Consider the following 19,482-nt stretch of genomic DNA (forward strand, 5'->3'; position numbering starts at 1 on the left):
ACTATAAGTGCGATCTAGAATTTGATAACAAAAATGTTTTCACACACAGACGGACGGACATAGCTAAATCGACTGAGCATTATTTCCAAAAACACCATGTTTCTATCGCGTCTCCTTCTGGGTGATGCAAACATATGCATTAACTTATAAAACTCTGATACATTCCCTCCGAAGTGCCGTCTTGACATAATCGACACGCTGGTATTTTTAAGTGTCAAACTTACTCTCCAAAATGCCCCAGACGTTACAGTCCAAGATATTTTGGTGGCGGATAAAATAAAGCGAAGAACCTGCTTTTTAAGTCATTCTTTGTTAATGCGTGCTAAGTGCTATTTGAATGTCCAAGGCTTCAATACTATATTTAAGATTTTTTTCCGATAACATTCGGCGATCATGTGCTGTTAAATTGCATTCATAGCTGTTTTCAGTCTACCTTTCTTGGTGCATCGGTGACAGGACCGGAACAGGTCTAGTCCCTGGTATGCATGGACCAGTCCTAGTTCTGGTCAAGACGTATGGAAGAGGCCGGTCACTTTAACATGGGTTTGTCATTGACGGGGTAAATTTACACTTTAGGACACGCCTTGGACTCGTTCCTAAGGACACGCCCTGGGGCATTTTAGTAGTAGCACTCCATAGACAGGTCCTCATGAACCAGTCTCGGACAAACTCTTAGAAATCTGTTTCAGTTTGGTTATCCGAATCGCACCAGAAATGAAAAACGTTTGAAAAATTTTGACGAATAGGTTATTCCGGTAATTCTTCTTCACTAAATGTGTAGATCCAATAAGATTTGTGTATAGCGAGTATAGAAATCATTAAATTATAACTATTTAAAAACTGCGACAAACTGGATCACCGGTACCAGTCCTGTGATAGATCCGTCAGCGGCAATTTGCACCAATTTCCCGTAGGGCCTTTTTGGAATTTCAACGGCCCATTTGTCAATATGGGTTGCATCCGTCCTCGTGATATGTTCAGCTCACGAGTAAGTTTTCTACTGCAAACATCGACTATTTTTTCGTTCCTTTAGAAGTATTGAGTTGGGATTTTTTTTTTTTGGTATTTAAAAGATATTTTCAGTTATGACATATGATGATGGTGAAATAAACTAATTTTACGTCATATCTACAATATTTTGGATTATACCGTCCTATAATTATATTTAAAAAAAAGTGGCAATGAAAAACATTTCCAACCACATTGTTTTATGCAAAAAATTGCAATTCTCTCAACTACACCATCTAATAGACTCTAAGTACAACTCATTTCAATTTTATAAAATTGCAAATTCATTGAACATTAAACACTCTTGCCCCGAATTTTAGATATCTCTTGTATGTAGTGTGTAATTATGTATCTCTATCTATAATATCAGATACTTACCTCATCCATATCGCCATATCCACTAGATCCCGAACCACCACCTCCTCCAACACTATTAGCACTGTTCCCATCAGCAATGGCATGATAAACAATTTCATAGCCGCTTAATCCTAAATGCTCACGACTTTGCCAGGATACAATGACCGAATACGGTTGTATATCCTGTATGGCAATTTTTGGTATTAATGGTGCATCACAGAATTGTTGCGGCTCCATTTTGGCAAATATCTTGCCACGCAACTCAGCCGGATGTTCGCACCTTAGATAATTAATGTTATCGCCCGATGACATCATTACCAACGACGATGATGATGAAAATGACGACAGCGATAAAGAGGAGGATGAAAGCGATGAGGTGCCCGATATTGAGCCACCCGTTGATAGTGAACTGGATGTGGATGATGTTAAACTGGTGGTAGTGGCTAAAGACCATTTACGATGATCACGTAACCATTCCCAGAGTTTTTGGGCATCACAACTGCAATGCAGTGGATTTTCTGTATATTAAAATAATCAACAACATCGGCCATATAAACAATCCAGTAGGGGTGAAGTAGGTATGGCATTGTAATCGACGATGATGATGATGGTATTTCATGTAATTCGTAGAATTTATCCAAAAAATATTCATCCATACCAACGGAGACCACCACCATGGAGACATACGATTAAGTTATATTCCATATCATAGAGCCAAAAGCCATTTGCAAGTGACGCGTGAATATCCAGGTTATAGCCATAATAGTCATCATAGTCATATTTGTGAAAATTAATGTTGTTGGCCATATTAACAAGTGACAATGACCATTGTTGGTAAATTCATGGAAAGAGAAAAAAATAGAAAAATCATTTTTCATTAGTGTTTTGTCATAACAAAGGCTAGTGTTTCTTCGTTAGTATAATTAATTCGATATAAATTTAGGCAAAATTAATGTCATTGGCAGTTTCAGGGAAAATGATTTCATTGCGTTATATTAAGGATGGTGATGAGTTTGCCATGACCGAAGCCCATATATCCATGGATATAGTTCATTAGACTCTGTTGATCAAAATGCGAGCCTTGAAAATTTTCGACAAATTGTGTCGAAAACAAATATCTTAAATAATCATCACCATGAACGAAATATAATAATTTTCCTTTGAAAATTCCTGAAACAAAAGATACTTCAACATTTCCAATTTCCTGATAATTGGATAAAAATTGCGATGCCTAAAAGCTTAGGTATAGTAAGACGTCAAATTAGGAGATCGTTCTATATGGGGGCTAAACCAAAGTTAAAATACTTCCCATTTTCGTAAGATTTAGAAAAAATCAAAATTTTGATAAAAAAAAAAACAATTTTTGTGAATGTTGTCCACATCTTCTTTAATATGCATCCTAGAGCGAAAATATTAATTCGTAACCACCACCATAAAAACCAAAATTCTCAAAAAATCAAATTTTATATGAAACAAGTATATACGCCCGTAAGTTCAGCCAGGCCGAATCTTATGTACCCTCCACCATGGATTGCGTAGAAACTTCTACTAAAGTCGGTCATCCACAATTAAATTAATTGGATTGCGGCCGATGGCGAGGCATCTTAAAACTTCTTAACATCATCTTCTAAATTGTAAGTTAGTCCATGCGGGATATATAGTAGACAAAAGAAAGGTCGATTAAATACGTATATATTCAGTTCTTGATCGGTATATATAGGGAAGAAATAATTAAGAACCGATATGAACTTTTGTGCTGTAATTATAGTGCCAGAATTGAAATATGGGGATCGCTTTATATGGGGGCTATATACAATTATGAACACGAGCCTACCAAAAATGGCAGATTTGTTACTGATTGGTAGATTGGTAAAATTCTTGATGTTTTTGAAGATTGTGCAATATATTTTTCTCCAAATTTTCTATTAAAATAAAATTTTGACAAAATTTTCTATAGAAATAAATTTTTGACAAAGTTTTGTATATCAATTATATTTTGACAAAATTTTCTAGACATAAAATGTTGACAAAATTTTCTATAGAAATATAAAATTTTGACAAAATTATCTATGGCAATAAAATTTTGGTAGATTATTTTTGGCTCGAGTTGCAATTGTGATTTTTCTGTGATTGGGGATCGGTTTATTTGGGGGCTATATATAATATAGATCAATACGGACCAATTTTGGCATGGTTGTTATCGGCCATACACTAGCGAAATGTTCCCAATTTCAACCGGATCCGATTTTGCTCCTTCAAGAGGCTCCAGAGATCAAATCTGGGAATCAGTTTATATGGGGGCTATATATGATTATGAACCGATATGGACCAATTTTTGTATGGTTCTTATAGACCATATACTAACACCACGTACTAAGTTTCAACCGGATCGAATGAATTTTGCTAATCCAAGAGGCTCCGGAGGTCAAATCTGGTGATCGGTTTATATGGGCTTTATATAATTATTGACCGATATGGACCAATTCTGGCATGGTTGTTAGAGACCATATATTAATACCACGTATCGCATCGGATGAAATTTGCTTCTCTTAGAGACTCCGCAAGCCAAATCTGGGGATCGGTTTATATGGGGGCTATATATAATTACGGACCGATGTCGACCAATTTTTACGTGGTTGTTAGATACCATATACAAACATGATGTACCAAATTTCAGCCGGATCGGATGAAATTTGCTTCTCTTTGAGGCTCCGTAAGCCAAAACTGGGGATCGGTTTATATGGGAGCTAAAGGGTGATTTGTTAAGAGCTTGATAACTTTTTTTAAAAAAAAAACGCATAAAATTTGCAAAATCTCATCGGTTCTTTATTTGAAACGTTAGATTGGTCCATGACATTTACTTTTTGAAGATAATTTCATTTAAATGTTGACCGCGGCTGCGTCTTAGGTGGTCCATTCGGAAAGTCCAATTTTGGGCAACTTTTTCGAGCATTTCGGCCGGAATAGCCCGAATTTCCTCGGAAATGTTGTCTTCCAAAGCTGGAATAGTTGCTGGCTTATTTCTGTAGACTTTAGACTTGACGTAGCCCCACAAAAAATAGTCTAAAGGCGTCAAATCGCATGATCTTGGTGGCCAACTTACCGGTCCATTTCTTGAGATGAATTGTTCTCCGAAGTTTTCCCTCAAAATGGCCATAGAATCGCGAGCTGTGTGGCATGTAGCGCCATCTTGTTGAAACCACATGTCAACCAAGTTCAGTTCTTCCATTTTTGGCAACAAAAAGTTTGTTAGCATCGAACGATAGCGATCGCCATTCACCGTAACGTTGCGTCCAACAGCATCTTTGAAAAAATACGGTCCAATGATTCCACCAGCGTACAAACCACACCAAACAGTGCATTTTTCGGGATGCATGGGCAGTTCTTGAACGGCTTCTGGTTGCTCTTCACTCCAAATGCGGCAATTTTGCTTATTTACGTAGCCATTCAACCAGAAATGAGCCTCATCGCTGAACAAAATTTGTCGATAAACACATTTCGAACCGAACACTGATTTTGGTAATAAAATTCAATGATTTGCAAGCGTTGCTCGTTAGTAAGTCTATTCATGATGAAATGTCAAAGCATACTGAGCATCTTTCTCTTTGACACCATGTCTGAAATCCCACGTGATCTGTCAAATACTAATGCATGAAAATCCTAACCTCAAAAGAATCACCCTTTATATATAATTATTAGCCGATGTGGACCAATTTTTGCATGGTGGTTAAAGACCATATACCAACACCATGTACTAAATTTCAGCCGGATCGGATGAAATTTGCTTCTCTTCGAGGCTCCGCAAACCAAATCTAGGGATGGGTTAATATGGGGCTATATATATTTATGGACCGATGTGGACCAATTATTGCATGGTTGTTAGAGATCATATACCAACACCATGTACCAAATTTCAGCTGGATCGGATGAAATATGCTTCTCTTAGAGGCTCCGCAAGCCAAATCTGGGGTTCCGTTTATATGGGGGCTATACGTAAAAGTGGACCGATATGGCCCATTTTCAATACCATCCGACCTACATCGATAACAACTACTTGTGCCAAGTTTCAAGTCGATAGCTTGTTTCGTTCGGAAGTTAGCGTGATTTCAACAGACGGACGGGCGGACGGGCGGACGGACGGACATGCTTAGATCGACTCAGAATTTCACCACGACCCAGAATATATATACTTTATGGGGTCTTAGAGCAATATTTCGATGTGTTACAAACGGAATGACAAAGTTAATATACCCCCATCCTATGATAGAGGGTATAAAAATAATATTCACTTGATCTGCATATCAGATCCTTAAAATCCTGGGTTCGCTACAAAACGCGGGTTGCAAGTACTCGAAGGTGGTTGCTTCAATTGGGCAACATATAAGTATTCCAATTGTAATGGATTGGGAAGGAAAAAAGAGAATTTTCGAACATTTTTTTCAGTGGTATTTACTGCGATGGGAATTAGTAATTCATATAAGGTGAAAAGCGATTATCGCATTTTTTGGACTGCAGAACTCCTGTTGGTGAGGCCGATATTCAGAAGAAATATCAGCATCTTCATAGACGGCCAAGCCGCAAAAAAGGTATTGGGTAATACAGACATAAAATTGAAGATTGTCAGCAGCCGTCCTAAGCAAAGATAATAAAAGAGGAAGATGGGAGATTGGCTACTGAGCACATCAAACCATTTACCACATTAGTTTAATACTCGAACCAAACGCGTATACGACAAGTATTGACATAGCATTAAAATGCAAATAAAAAGAAATTAAGAGCACGAAATAAATTTCCATAAATGGGAAAGTGTAATTTTTTTTGTTGTTGCCTAAAATTTAACATTGTTTCATTAAGAAAATTAAATTTTTCATTTAAAAAATAAAAACGAAAAACAACTAAAAGATTACAAACATGTATTAAAGTAATCTGGTAAATGCAACATTTGGTATGACGCAAGCCAATCTCCCATCTTCCTCTTTTATTATCTTTGGTCCTAAGGAGCTTAGAGCGCCTGCTGAAAACTATAACATAACTCTGTGATGAGTACCGGTACAATATGGAATTATGGGAAATGAGGAGTGAAATGGTCTGTCCAAAGAAGTCTCATGCTGCACAAAGAACTTCATTATTGAGGTTTTTCCTCCGCTATCTTTGTACATTTAGATATCCATAGAGTAGAAACAACCCTGGAATTCTAATGCCGACACACAGAGAGGATTTGAGACGCTTAATAGACATCATAAAATGGCATAACACAGGAGAAAAAATATTGCAAGGATTGACTTAATGATTGATTATATAGGCAGATGGTGTCTGGACCACGGTTGCCACCGTGGAATAGAATTCTAATAAAAATGGCAAATTTTTTACTGCTTGGATGATTGGTAGAATTCGTAATGCTTTGGTAGATTTTGCAAAATATTCCTCTACAACTAAAGCGTACTTCACAAACTTCCTCTATAAAAAACCGACAAAATTTTTTATAGATATAAAATTTTGATAAAATTTTCTATTGAAATAAAATTGTGACAAAATTTTCTATAGAAATACAATTTTAATAAAATTTTCCTCCGAAATAAAATGTTGATAAAATTTTCTATTGAAGTGAAATTTGGCAAAATTTGCTCTAGAAATAAAATTTTGATACCATTTTCTTCCAAAATAAAATGTTTGCAAAATTCTCTATAGAAATAAAATATTCCACCGTAGTAAAATTTGGCAAAATTTTCTATGGAAATACAATTTTGATAAAATTTTCTACCAAAATAAAATTTTGTCACAATTTTCTATAAAATTTTGACAAAATTTTCTGTAGAAATTAAATTTCGACAAATTTTCCTACCGAAATAAAATTTTGACAAAATTTTCTATAGAAATAAAATTTTAACAAAATTTTCTGTACGAATACATTTTGAAGACAATTTTCTATAGAAATAAAATTTTTGTAAAATTTTCTACCGAAATAAAATTTTGATAAAACTGTTTATAAAAATAAAATTTTGACAAATATTCTACCGTAGTAAAATTTGGTAAATTTTTCTATAGAAATACAATTTTGATAAGATTTTCTACCGAAATAAAATTTTGTCATAATTTTCTATAGAAATAAAATTTTGACAAAATTTTCTGTAGAAATGAAATGTTGCCAAAATTTTCTACCAAAATAAAATTTTGACTAAACTTTTTGTAGAAATAAAATTTCCTATTGAAATACAGTTTTGAAGACAATTTTCTGTAGAAATTTTCTACTGAAATTGACAAAATTTTGTGTAGAAATGAAATTTTGATAAAATTTTGTACCGAAATTAAATTTTGGCAAAATGTTCTATAGAAATTTTCTTCTGAAATTGACAACATTTTGTGTAGAAATGAAATTTTGACTAACTTTTCTACCGAAATAAAATTTTGGCAAAATGTTCTATAGAAATAAAATTTTGGCAAAATTTTCTATAGAAATAACATTTTGGCAAAATTTTCTATAGAAATAAAATTTTTGTAAAATTTTCAACCGAAATAAAATTTTGAAAAAAACTTTTTATAAAAATAAAATTTTGACAAATATTCTACCGTAGTAAAATTTGGCAAAATTTTCTATAGAAATACAATTTTGATACAATTTTCTACCGAAATACAATTTTGTTACAATTTTCTATAGAAATATTTTTTTTTAAAAAATTCTCTGTAGAAATAAAATTTTGACAAAGTTTTCTATAGAAATAAAATCTTGACAAAACTTTCTGTAGAAATAAAATTTTCTATTGAAATAAAATTTCTATAGAAATTTTCTGCTGAAATCGGCAAAATTTTCTGTAGAAATGACATTTTGACAAAATTTTCTATAGAAATGAAATTTAAAAAAAAAAAAAATTCTGTACGAATACAATTTTGAAGACAATTTTCTACAGAAATAAAATTTTGGTAAAATTTTCTACCGAAATAAAATTTTGATAAAAGTTTTTATAAAAATACATTTTTTTTTGTATAGGAATAAAATTTGACTACATTTTCTACGGAAATAAAATTTTGGCAAAATTTCTATAAAAATACAATTTTGTCAAAATTTTCTGTATAAATGAATCTTTGACAATTGGTTGATTCTGATAATTGCTTGATAGTTTTGCTGCAAGTAGAGGATGCTGATGAGGAATGTGGTAATTCCGAAACAGCTGTACATCCAACCATCCATCGTTACCGTTGGGAATTTTCAAAAAGTGGCACAAAAAGTGGCAAACGTCGAAAAAAGGGGCACAATTATTTTTGAAAAGTGGCACAAAAAGTGGCACATTCTTTTTATTAACTTATACAAAAAAACTTAAGAAATAAATACTGCTATGAGGTCAAGTTAAAATATATTTTGCGAATTCATACAAATTGGTGAACAAATCCTATTTAAAATTATTTTTTAAGCGTCTATAAAATAATCAGGCCTTTCAATTATATCTTTAATTTATTTACGATATCAAAATAATTTATATCATCATTGGTTTTTAAGTAATGCGGAACCCCCTTTTCTTCAGTTTTTTGTCATTTATGTCAATTCATGGTAAAATTTGTCCACAACTTTCGGATTGTGATGTCGTTTTGTGACCTATCTATATTGTTTTAATGTTTTTATTATACAAAGAATTTTTATAGTCGATATCTGCTAAATCACGTTTTTACAAATTTTCTTACAAATTGTATGTATATTTGTAATAGAATATTTTTGTTAAATATAATTAAAAAACAATTTAAGGTAAGCACTATGTTCGATTTTCGAGTTGAAATTTTCGCGGTTACTTTACTAAAACAGTTCAATATAAAGCAGATAAATTAACTCAATAACTCAATCATTTATAATTTTGATTATTTCAGGAAAAGTAATCGCGGAAATAAAGTGATTTTCAACTCGAAAACCGAACTTAGTACTCACGTTTAGGAGGATTCGCTTTGGAATGTTTTGTTAACGGTATTCATACTTTTGATAATATAAACTAAAAATTTAAGATAAATCTTTGGTATTTGAAAGTGCATTTTGGATCTTTAACATATACTTTCTCTAATTTCTTAGGACACTTTTCTTCCAATTTTTCTCTAATGAGGTAATGCTTCAATACTGTCCACTGTTCCAGCATTCATTTTGAGGAATATAGTAGAATTGGAACAATCTGTCCAAAGGCGATTGCAATTTTTTCTAACTGGGTCCTTATGGGATCCATCATCAATTATTTCCTGCGGTCGTAATACAAACCTTAAACATTTTCATATTTATCCTGATATTTCATGCCACAATAAATTTGGCATATTCAAAGTACGGTTTACCAAATAAGTTGAATCGTAACTGTTCACGTAATAAGAATTAATGAGCGAAGGCTGTTGGTGCACAATATTAAATTTTCTTAATAACACATCTATGGTGATAACTACCCATAATATTTAAACTTTTGAAAAAGTGGCACAAATTATTGGAAAAGTGGCACAAAATCGTAAAAAGTATCACATTTAGTGGCACAAACAAAAAGTGGCGCAGAAGTGGCACCGCCCAAGAAAAGTGGCAAATTTGCCACTAAAGTGGCACAACGGTAACGCTGCAACCATCTTGCAATCTATAGGGCTTGGCTCAAATAAATTTGACAAGCATACTTTTCTTCTGTTGGTTAAGCTACACTTTTAGTTTAGTCAATGCATGGTTTTAAGCTGAGATCAAAAACAACAATAATGATTGAAGAGAAACCAACAATAACAAACAAAACGAAAATTTTAAAATCTTGACAAAATGTAGAAATGAAATTTTGACAAAATTTTTCATAGAAATAAAATTTTAAAAATTGTTCTATAGAAATAACAATTTTTACAAATTTTCAATAGAAATAAAATGTTGAAAAAATTTGCTATAGAAATAAATCTTTGAGAAAATTTTCTATAGAAATAAATCTTTGAGAAAATTGTCTATAGAAATAAATTTTTGACAAAATTTTTTACCGATATAAATTTTAACGAAATTTTCTATAGAAATAAAATTTTGATAAAATCTTCTATAGAAATAAAATTTTACCAAAGTTTTCTATAGAACTAAAATTTTGACAAAAAGGTTCTAAAGCAATAATATTTGTACAATATTTTTTATAGAAATAAAATTTTGACAAAATAAAATTGTGACACTACAAATACAAATTTTTTATTTGTAGTTTTTTTTTCGAGTGGCAACCATGGTCTGGACCCAAAAGATACTGAAGATTCCCACCATTTTCTGTGTCAGTATTCGATATTATCCGTAAGAAGAAGGAATGTACTGGGTTCCGTTTTCTTTAAGACTATTATTGATTATCGAGACTGCAGTCTTGGCAATATACTCATCTTCATTAAATCTTCTCGGTGGAAATCCTAGCGAACTTATTCGAGAACGCACTACAGATTACTCCTGATGAGGAAAACTAAATGAAAAACAACTTTTAAAAATAATAATAGAATCAACACGATCAAGTTATTCTTACGGATTGCCAACATGAGAAGAAATCGGAGGTTACAACTATTAACGTTTTGTAGAATAAAAATTTTGTCTTTTTAAAACTGAACTCTCTTATTTAATAAACATTTGCTTCAACTAATGTATAGCATGTCACACTTACCTTCCAATCTCAGCGTTTTAATATTCGCCTCCAATGGCTTCAATGCCTCAATTGGCACCAACTCAAAGTAATTCTTTCGTAAATCCAAAATATGCAATTTTCTCAAATAACGAAAAGCATCCACCGACAAAACAGTCATACGATTACCCATCAAATAGAGTTCAACCAAATTATGCAAATGGGTAAAAGTAAAACGTGATACACGATCCAATTGATTGAACGATAAATCACATACTTGTAATTGGATCAAATCCGAAGAGAATTCATCCAATTCACGTAGAACATTATGGGAGATATTCAAGACACGAAGATTATTCAAACCCTTTAAACGTTCTATGGGTAGCAGTTCCAATTCATTGACACTTATATCCAATGTTAGGAGATTGGTGAGATTGGTAAAAGCTCCAGGGGAGATGCGCGTTATACGATTGTTCACCAGGTGAAGATGTTGCAAAGCTTTGAAAGCCTTGAAATCATAGGAGGTGAGTATGGAAAGATTTGTTTGACATATATAAAGCTCTTTGAGATAGGGATATCTCTCTTCGATGACGGTGTATATGGTATTAATCGGGTTGCCGGTGAGATTAAGCCATGAGAGACGAGGCAGTGATATATCGGAGAGAGCAGAACTGGGTATTTGCAGGAAACGATTACTGGAGAGATCCACCTTTTGTAGATTAATGGAATTCCGCAGAAAATTGGCTGGGAGAGACAGTAGCAGATTGCCACTGAGATCTACAGTATCCAATTGGGTTAAATTGACGGCATTAAATCCAGTGAGTGAAGTTATTTTATTATCCTTCAAATTCAATTGGCGTAGATTGAGAGTACCACTTAGCTTATAGAAATCTATGGTGGAGAATAGATTGCGGGAGAGATCCAATATCTCCAGAGTACTGAGATTATATAAAGCCACATGGGGAAATTCGGTTAGATGATTACGGCATATCCTTAATTCCTTGAAGACATTGAGACCTATGAAGAGATTTCGATTCATGTTACTCAGCAAATTGTCGCACAAATCCAATTTCACCAAATTGGTATTTTTGGTGAATATATCCTCGGGCAAAGATGTCAGCGAACAATTGGCCATGGTGAGGTGTTGTAACGATCTCAGTTTATCAAACATATTGGATATCATAATTTGATTTGTAAAATTATTGTGCGATAGGTAGAGGGTCCTCAAACCAGGTATATCCAATTTTTGTATATCCGTTGGCAACAGAGCATTCCATTCCAAATTTAAATCGTTTAGGTTCTGCAATGACTTGAAGGTATTTGTTTCAATTTTCCTTAACGAAGTATTTTGAAGATTTAAATGGATCAAAGCCAAATCCTCCATGAACACATCATTGGTTATTTGATGCAAAGGATTATGCGATAAATCCAAGATTTTCATATTTTTCAATTTATTAAAAGCAAAACCCTCTATGGCTTCTATGAAATTATGCGAGAGTATCAATTCCTCCACATTGACCAAGGCCGAGAAATAATCCCTTCTCAATTGCTTTAAACGATTCCAACTCATATCGATGAATTTCAAATTCTTTAGCTTTGCAAAGGTATCACGATCTATATCCCGTATAAGATTATGATTTAAATACAAACGAGCCAAGTCCACTTGATCCTCAAACATGGACTTCTCCACACGCATCAATTCATTGTGACTTAGCCACATTATTTGAATTTTATCCTGGTGGCGAAATGTCTTCGAGTGGATTTTATTCAAATAATTCGCTTCCAATTGTATGGTCAGCAGCGAAGAATTATTCGTGTCCTTGGGAAAGATATCTTCCAAAACAGTCAATTGATTATCCTGCAGATTAATATGCTGCAAATTATATAAAGTCTGGAAGGCACCCGGTTCTATATCCTCTATATTATTTTTTTGCACATGTAACTCTTGCAAAGTGGGTAAAGGTTCAAATACCCCCTTTCGTATTCGGCGTATACGATTGTTATGCAAACGCACCTCTCTTAGGAATTCCATTTTTCGAAACATTCCTATTTCCAAATCTTGTATCTCATTATCGTCCAATGAGAGCGAGCTCAATTTCTGGCATTTATCCAATAAAGTCACTGGCAATAGGGGTATAAAATTCGCCCTCAAATACAAATGATCCAAATTAACCAGCGACGAGAAGACATTGGGATCTACATGGGCTATGGCATTAAATTCCAAATAGATGACCTCAACACTTGACGAATTAGTAAAAGCATCTGCTGGCAATTCCAATATATTATTCTCCGATAAAAATATCTCACGCAATTGCGGTAAATTTGAAAAAACTCCACTTATCGAGTGTATGTGATTGTGACTTAAATCCACTGTTTGTAATTTCTTATTTTTATCGAATATTTTCGAATCCAAATGGATTATACGATTATGTGACATATCCAAAGACATTAACTCCTTGAGACTTTTAAAGGCCTCCGCTTGAACCAATTCAATTTGATTGGCATACATCGATAGGGTTTTCAATTGGGGAAATGTTCGAAAACAATCATCTAGAATTTCCGTAAATTTATTCGAACTTAAATCCAAGAACGTTAGAGATGGCAGCCTTAAGGCTGATGCTGCTGTTGCATTATTCGTCACCAATTGTATATCACCATAAAATGTGGAAATTTTATTATTCGATAATCTGAGTATACGCAAGTAATCGAGTTTCCTTAAAGCCATCATGGGAAATGATCGTAGGCTATTTTCTGATAAATCAATTTCTTGCATGGATTCCTCTAAACCCACAAAAGCATGTTCTGGAATTCCTTGCAGACGATTGCCTTTCATATTAAGTTTGGATAGGCGTAGACCATAGAAACTGTAATCTTCGATTTTCGAAATTTCATTGTAATCGAAATCCAAAGCGCTCAATTTTTGCAGGGAATTGAGAGCCCGTGAAGGTAACTGGAAATAGAGAAAAAACAAAATTTAAAATTAATAAAATGATTTCAAGGCAAGAACAAAACAGTTCCTCAACTTGTATCAATATCGTAAAAGATTCGGAAGACTGGGTAATTGTCCAACTTTTAAAGGGTTGGCTGATAAGTCCCCGGTCTAACAAAGAAAAACACATTTTTTTGTCAAAATTCGTTTTTATTATTCAAAAATAGTTCCCTTCAAGAGCGATACAACGATTATAACGACCATCCAATTTTTTGATACCATTTTGGCAGTACTCCTTCGGTTTTGACTCAAATAGGCCTCAGTTTCGGCGATCACCTCTTTATTGCAGCCAAACTTTTTCCCTGTGAACATCCTTTTGAGGTCTGAATACAAGAAAAAGTCGCAGGGGCCAAAACTGGATAATACGGTGGGTGGGAAACCAATTCGAAGCCCAATTCACGAATTTTTGCCATCGTTCTCAATGACTTGTGGCACGGTGCGTTGTCTTGGTTGAAAAACACGTTTTTCTTCTTCATAGGGGGCCGTTTTGCCGCGATTTCGACCTTCAAACGCTCCAATAACGCCATATAATAGTCACTGTTGATGGTTTTTCCCTTCTCAAGATAATCGATAAAAATTATTCCATGCGTATCCCAAAAAACAGAGGCGATTACTTTGCCAGCGGACTTTTGAGTCTTTCCACGCTTCGGAGACGGTTCACCGGTCGCTGTCCACTCAGCCGACTGTCGATTGGACTCAGGAGTGTAGTGATGGAGCCATGTTTCATCCATTGTCACATATCGACGGAAAAACTCGGGTGTATTACGAATTAACAGCTGCAAACACCGCTCAGAATCATCAACACGTTGTTGTTTTTGGTCAAATGTGAGCACGCGCGGCACCCATTTTGCACAGAGCTTCCGCATATCCAAATATTCATGAATGATATGACCAACACGTTCCTTTGATATCTTAAAGGCCTCTGCTATCTCGACCAACTTCATTTTACGGTCATTCAAAATCATTTTGTGGATTTTTTTGATGTTTTCGTCGGTAACCACCTCTTTCGGGCGTCCACTGCGTTCACCGTCCTCTGTGCTCATTTCACCACGCTTGAATTTTGCATACCAATCAATTATTGTTGATTTCCCTGGGGCAGAGTCCGGAAACTCATTATCAAGCCAAGTTTGTGCTTCCACCGCATTTTTTCCCTTCAGAAAACAGTATTTTATCAAAACACGAAATTCTTTTTTTTTCATTTTTTTTTTCACAATAACAAAAGTTGCTTCACAAAAGACGCTCTATCTCACAAACTAATTGACTTACAGACAGACTTACAGACGTCAAATTTTGACACGAATCATTTAAAGGTTGGTACTATATAAAAATAATATTCATTTAATACTAGCGACGCCATCTATGTGTCAGACCGGGGACCTTTCAGCCAACCTGTTATATTCTGGGCCGTGGTGAAATTCTAAATTGATCTAACGATGTCCGTCTGTGGAAATCACGCTAACTTCCGAACGAAAAAAGCTATCGCCTTGAAACTTCGTTCAAATAGTTGTTATTGATATAGGTCAGACAGTATTGCAAATGGGCTATATCGGACCACTATTAGGTATAGCCCCCATATAAATCGATGCCCATATTTGCTTTAGCGAGGCTCCTGAGAGAGCAAATCGCATCCAATCCGATTGAAATTTCATACGTAACGTTTTTATATGTCCTCTAATAATAATGCAAAAATTGGTCCATAATTATATATAGGCCCTCATATTAACCGATCTCCAGATTTGTCTTACGGAAACTCATCGAAGAGCAATTTTCATCAGATCTAGTTTAAATTTAGTACTCGATGGTAGTATACGCTCCTACTAACATCACGGAAGCCACCGTGGTGCAATGGCTAGCATACCCGCCTTGCATACACAAGGTCGCGGGTTCGATTCCTGCTTCGACCGAACACCAAAAAGTTTTTCATCGATGGATTATCCCACCACAGTAATGCTGGTGACATTTCTGAGGGTTTCAAAACTTCTCTCAGTGGTTTCTCTGCAATGGCCAACGCCGTTCGGACTCGGCTATAAAAAAGAGGTCCCTTGTCATTGAGCTTAACATGGAATCGGGCAGCACTCAGTGATAAGAGAGAAGTTCACCAATGTGGTACACAATGGACTGAATAGTCTACGTGAGCCTGATACATCAGGCTGCCACCTAACCTATATCGGACCACTATTAGTTATAGCCCCCATATAAACCGATCCCCAGATTTGCTTATCGAGGCTCCGGAGAGAGCAAATCTCATTCGATCCGATTGAAATTTCGTACGTAACGTTTTTATATGTCCTCTAATAATTATGCAAAAATTGGTCCATATCGGTTCATAATTATATATAGGCCCCATATTAACCGATCTCCAGATTTGTCTTGCGGAAATTCGTCGAAGAGCAATTCTCATCATATCTAGTTTAAATTTAGTACTTGATGGTAGTATGTGCTCCTAGTAACATCACGTATCGGCTCATAATTATGTATAGCTACCATATAAACCCACCCCCAAAATATGACTTCTGGAGTCTCATGGAGGAACAAATGTCATTCGATGCGGTTGAAATTTGGCTCTCTAATACCAATAGCCATCTATAAAACGATCAAGAACTAAAGAGGTTTATATGGGAATTTATTCTTCCTTTTTATCAAACATAGACTACATATGGACTAAGTTGCAATTTGGAAGACAATGTTAAAAAGGTTTAATATACCTTGCTCGTCAACTGTTACCAAAACCAAAGCAATTTGACCAAACTTGACCACAATATCCTTATTAATAACCGATCTTACTCAAAGTTGGCACAATGTTATCTTCTATAGTACTTCCAAAATCTGCAAAATATAGTGCAAATTGTTTCAGATTTCTCCATATGTATGTGTAGCCATAATATCCTTATTTACTTCTCAGCACTTTTTCTGTAATACATACAATGCAGAAGCAAATATACAATTTTATCAAATTTTACCTTTCTTCCAGACGGAGAATCGGACCGCGTACTATAAAGTTTGTAAGCAAAGATCCACTTTTTGTCATTAACATACAACTATCACTATAGCCTTGAACGCACAGTCAAGCAGTTCTATTTATAGACCAACTTTTTGGGCACACCCAAGTCGATATAAAGAAACTTTGTTGAAGGAAAACAAAACACTTTCTTACAAACTATGTACCAAATACAAAGGGTAATTTTACATATACCCCAAAGAAATTTTGAAAGCTTTCGGAAGGATGTTCTGCATCACATATTACTACACTAAATTTTCATTACGAAGCTCAGTACGAGTATAGTATAAAAAGGATTTTGATTACTGCGAAACTAAAAATCTTGTTTAGTAAACAAAGTACGAACTTTTTGAAGAAATTCAAATCGCTGTAACAAAGGAATAACATTTACGATATCAATTTTCCAAACTTTTATTATCTCCAATTCGTTTCCAATTAATCTCTTGTTTAGTTTTTTTACTATAAATATTAAAGCTATGCCGTTTTCCAAACAATTCTATTAACGTTACTAGTATGGTAATTTAGCCAATTATATTAACAAAAAAGCCAATAAATTTGATCCTCCCTAAATTGGGTTAAATGCCTCTGGAATTATCCATAATAATAATTTTAGTGGAAAAACACAGACACTCCTGCAAATTAAACTCCCTTTTGTATTCAACATAAAATAAAAATAATAGCCAATTTCGTTGAATACCATAATTGAACCTCGAAAAATATTGTCACAAATTTAACTATCCCAGGTGAAATGACCATAATAGTAGTCATTATTCCTTTCTTTCTTACATTACCTTATAATATTAATGTCAAACAAATGGATTGGGATGTAGGTATCTACCTACAATAATAAAAACTATAATAGCAGACCGGAAACGGAAGAAGACAAATGAACATTACAATAATTAAATTTAACCATTATAGCGCATACATCATCGCATAGCTAGGAATGAGTATTGCGTAGACAGACACGTATCCTACTAACTACATAGCCGCACCTATCTACTCATAAAAATAAATTCATTTAAAAAAAAAAAAAAAAAAACAACCAGGTATATATGGCCGTAAGTTTGGCTTGGCCGAAGCTTATGTACCCTCCACCATGGAATGCGTAGAAACTTATTCTAAACACAGCCATCCACAATCGAATTACTTGAGTTGCGGTAACGCTTGCCGATGGCAATGTATCCATAAACCTTCTAACACCGTCTTCTAAATTGTAAGTAAGTCCATACGTGGTATATATTAAATCAAAAAAGACCGATTAAATACGTATATAGTTCAGTTTGACAAAATTTTCTATAGAAATGAAATTTTAGCAAAATTTTCTATAGAAATAAAATGTTAACAAAATTTTCTATAGAAATAAAATTTTGACAAAATTTTCTATAGAAATGAAATTTTAACAAAATTTTCTATACAAATGAAATTATAACAAAATTTTCTATAGAAATAAAAGTTTAACAAAATTTTCTATAGAAATAAAATTTTGACAACATTTTCTACAGAAATGAAATTTTAACAAAATTTTCTATAAAAATAAAACTTTAACAAAATTTTCTATAGAAATAAAATTTTAACAAAATTTTTGTTTAGAAATGAAATTTTAATAAAATTTTCTATAGAAATGAAATTTTAACAAAATTTTCTATAAAAATAAACTTTTAACAAAATTTTCTATAAAAATAAAACTTTAACAAAATTTTCTATAGAAATAACATTTTAACAAAATTTTGTATAGAAATTAACTTTTAACAAAATTTTCTATAGAAATGAAATTTTAACAAAATTTTCTATAAAAATGAAATTTTAACAAAATTTTCTATAGAAAGAAAATTTTTACAAAATTTTCTATAGAAATGAAATTTTAACAAAATTTTCTATAGAAAGAAAATTTTTACAAAATTTTCTATAGAAATAAAATTTTAACAAAATTTTTTATAGGAATGAAATTTTTAACAAAATTTTCTATAGAAATGAAATTTTAACAAAATTTTCTATAAAAATAAACTTTTAACAAAATTTTCTATAAAAATAAAACTTTAACAAAATTTTCTATAGAAATAACATTTTAACAAAATTTTGTATAGAAATTAACTTTTAACAAAATTTTCTATAGAAATGAAATTTTAACAAAATTTTCTGTAAAAATGAAATTTTAACAAAATTTTCTATAGAAAGAAAATTTTTACAAAATTTTCTATAGAAATGAAATTTTAACAAAATTTTCTATAAAAATAAAATTTTACCAAATTTCCTATAGAAATAAAATTTTAACAAAATTTTTTATAGGATTGAAATTTTTAACAAAATTTTCTAAAGAAATAAAAATTTAACAAAATTTTCTATATAAATGAAATTTTAACAAAATTTTCTATAGAAATAAAATTTTAACAAAATTTTCTATAGAAATAAAATTTTTACAAAATTTTCTATAGAAATGAAATTTTAACAAAATTTTCTATAAAAATAAAATTTTAACAAAACTTTCTATAGAAATGAAATTTTAACAAAATTTTCTATAGAAATAAAATTTTGGTAGATTATTTTAGGCTCGAGTGGCAACC

The 19,482-nt window shown here is 33.0% G+C and overlaps 1 protein-coding gene across 1 annotated transcript in view; it reads right to left on the reverse strand.

The window, feature by feature from the left end:
- LOC142231362 (uncharacterized) overlaps positions 1-19,482 on the reverse strand; it is a 121,131-nt gene that overhangs the window by 13,688 nt on the left and 87,961 nt on the right. Inside the window, exons 3-4 of the mRNA XM_075301973.1 lie at positions 10,974-13,881; positions 1,387-1,883 (exon numbers count right to left, since the gene is read on the reverse strand). Coding sequence (XP_075158088.1) covers positions 1,387-1,883; positions 10,974-13,881 — 3,405 coding nt within the window. The remainder of the gene's footprint in view (positions 1-1,386; positions 1,884-10,973; positions 13,882-19,482) is intronic.

Source organism: Haematobia irritans, chromosome 3 (assembly GCF_050003625.1).
Source record: "Haematobia irritans isolate KBUSLIRL chromosome 3, ASM5000362v1, whole genome shotgun sequence".
NCBI lineage: Eukaryota > Metazoa > Arthropoda > Insecta > Diptera > Muscidae > Haematobia > Haematobia irritans.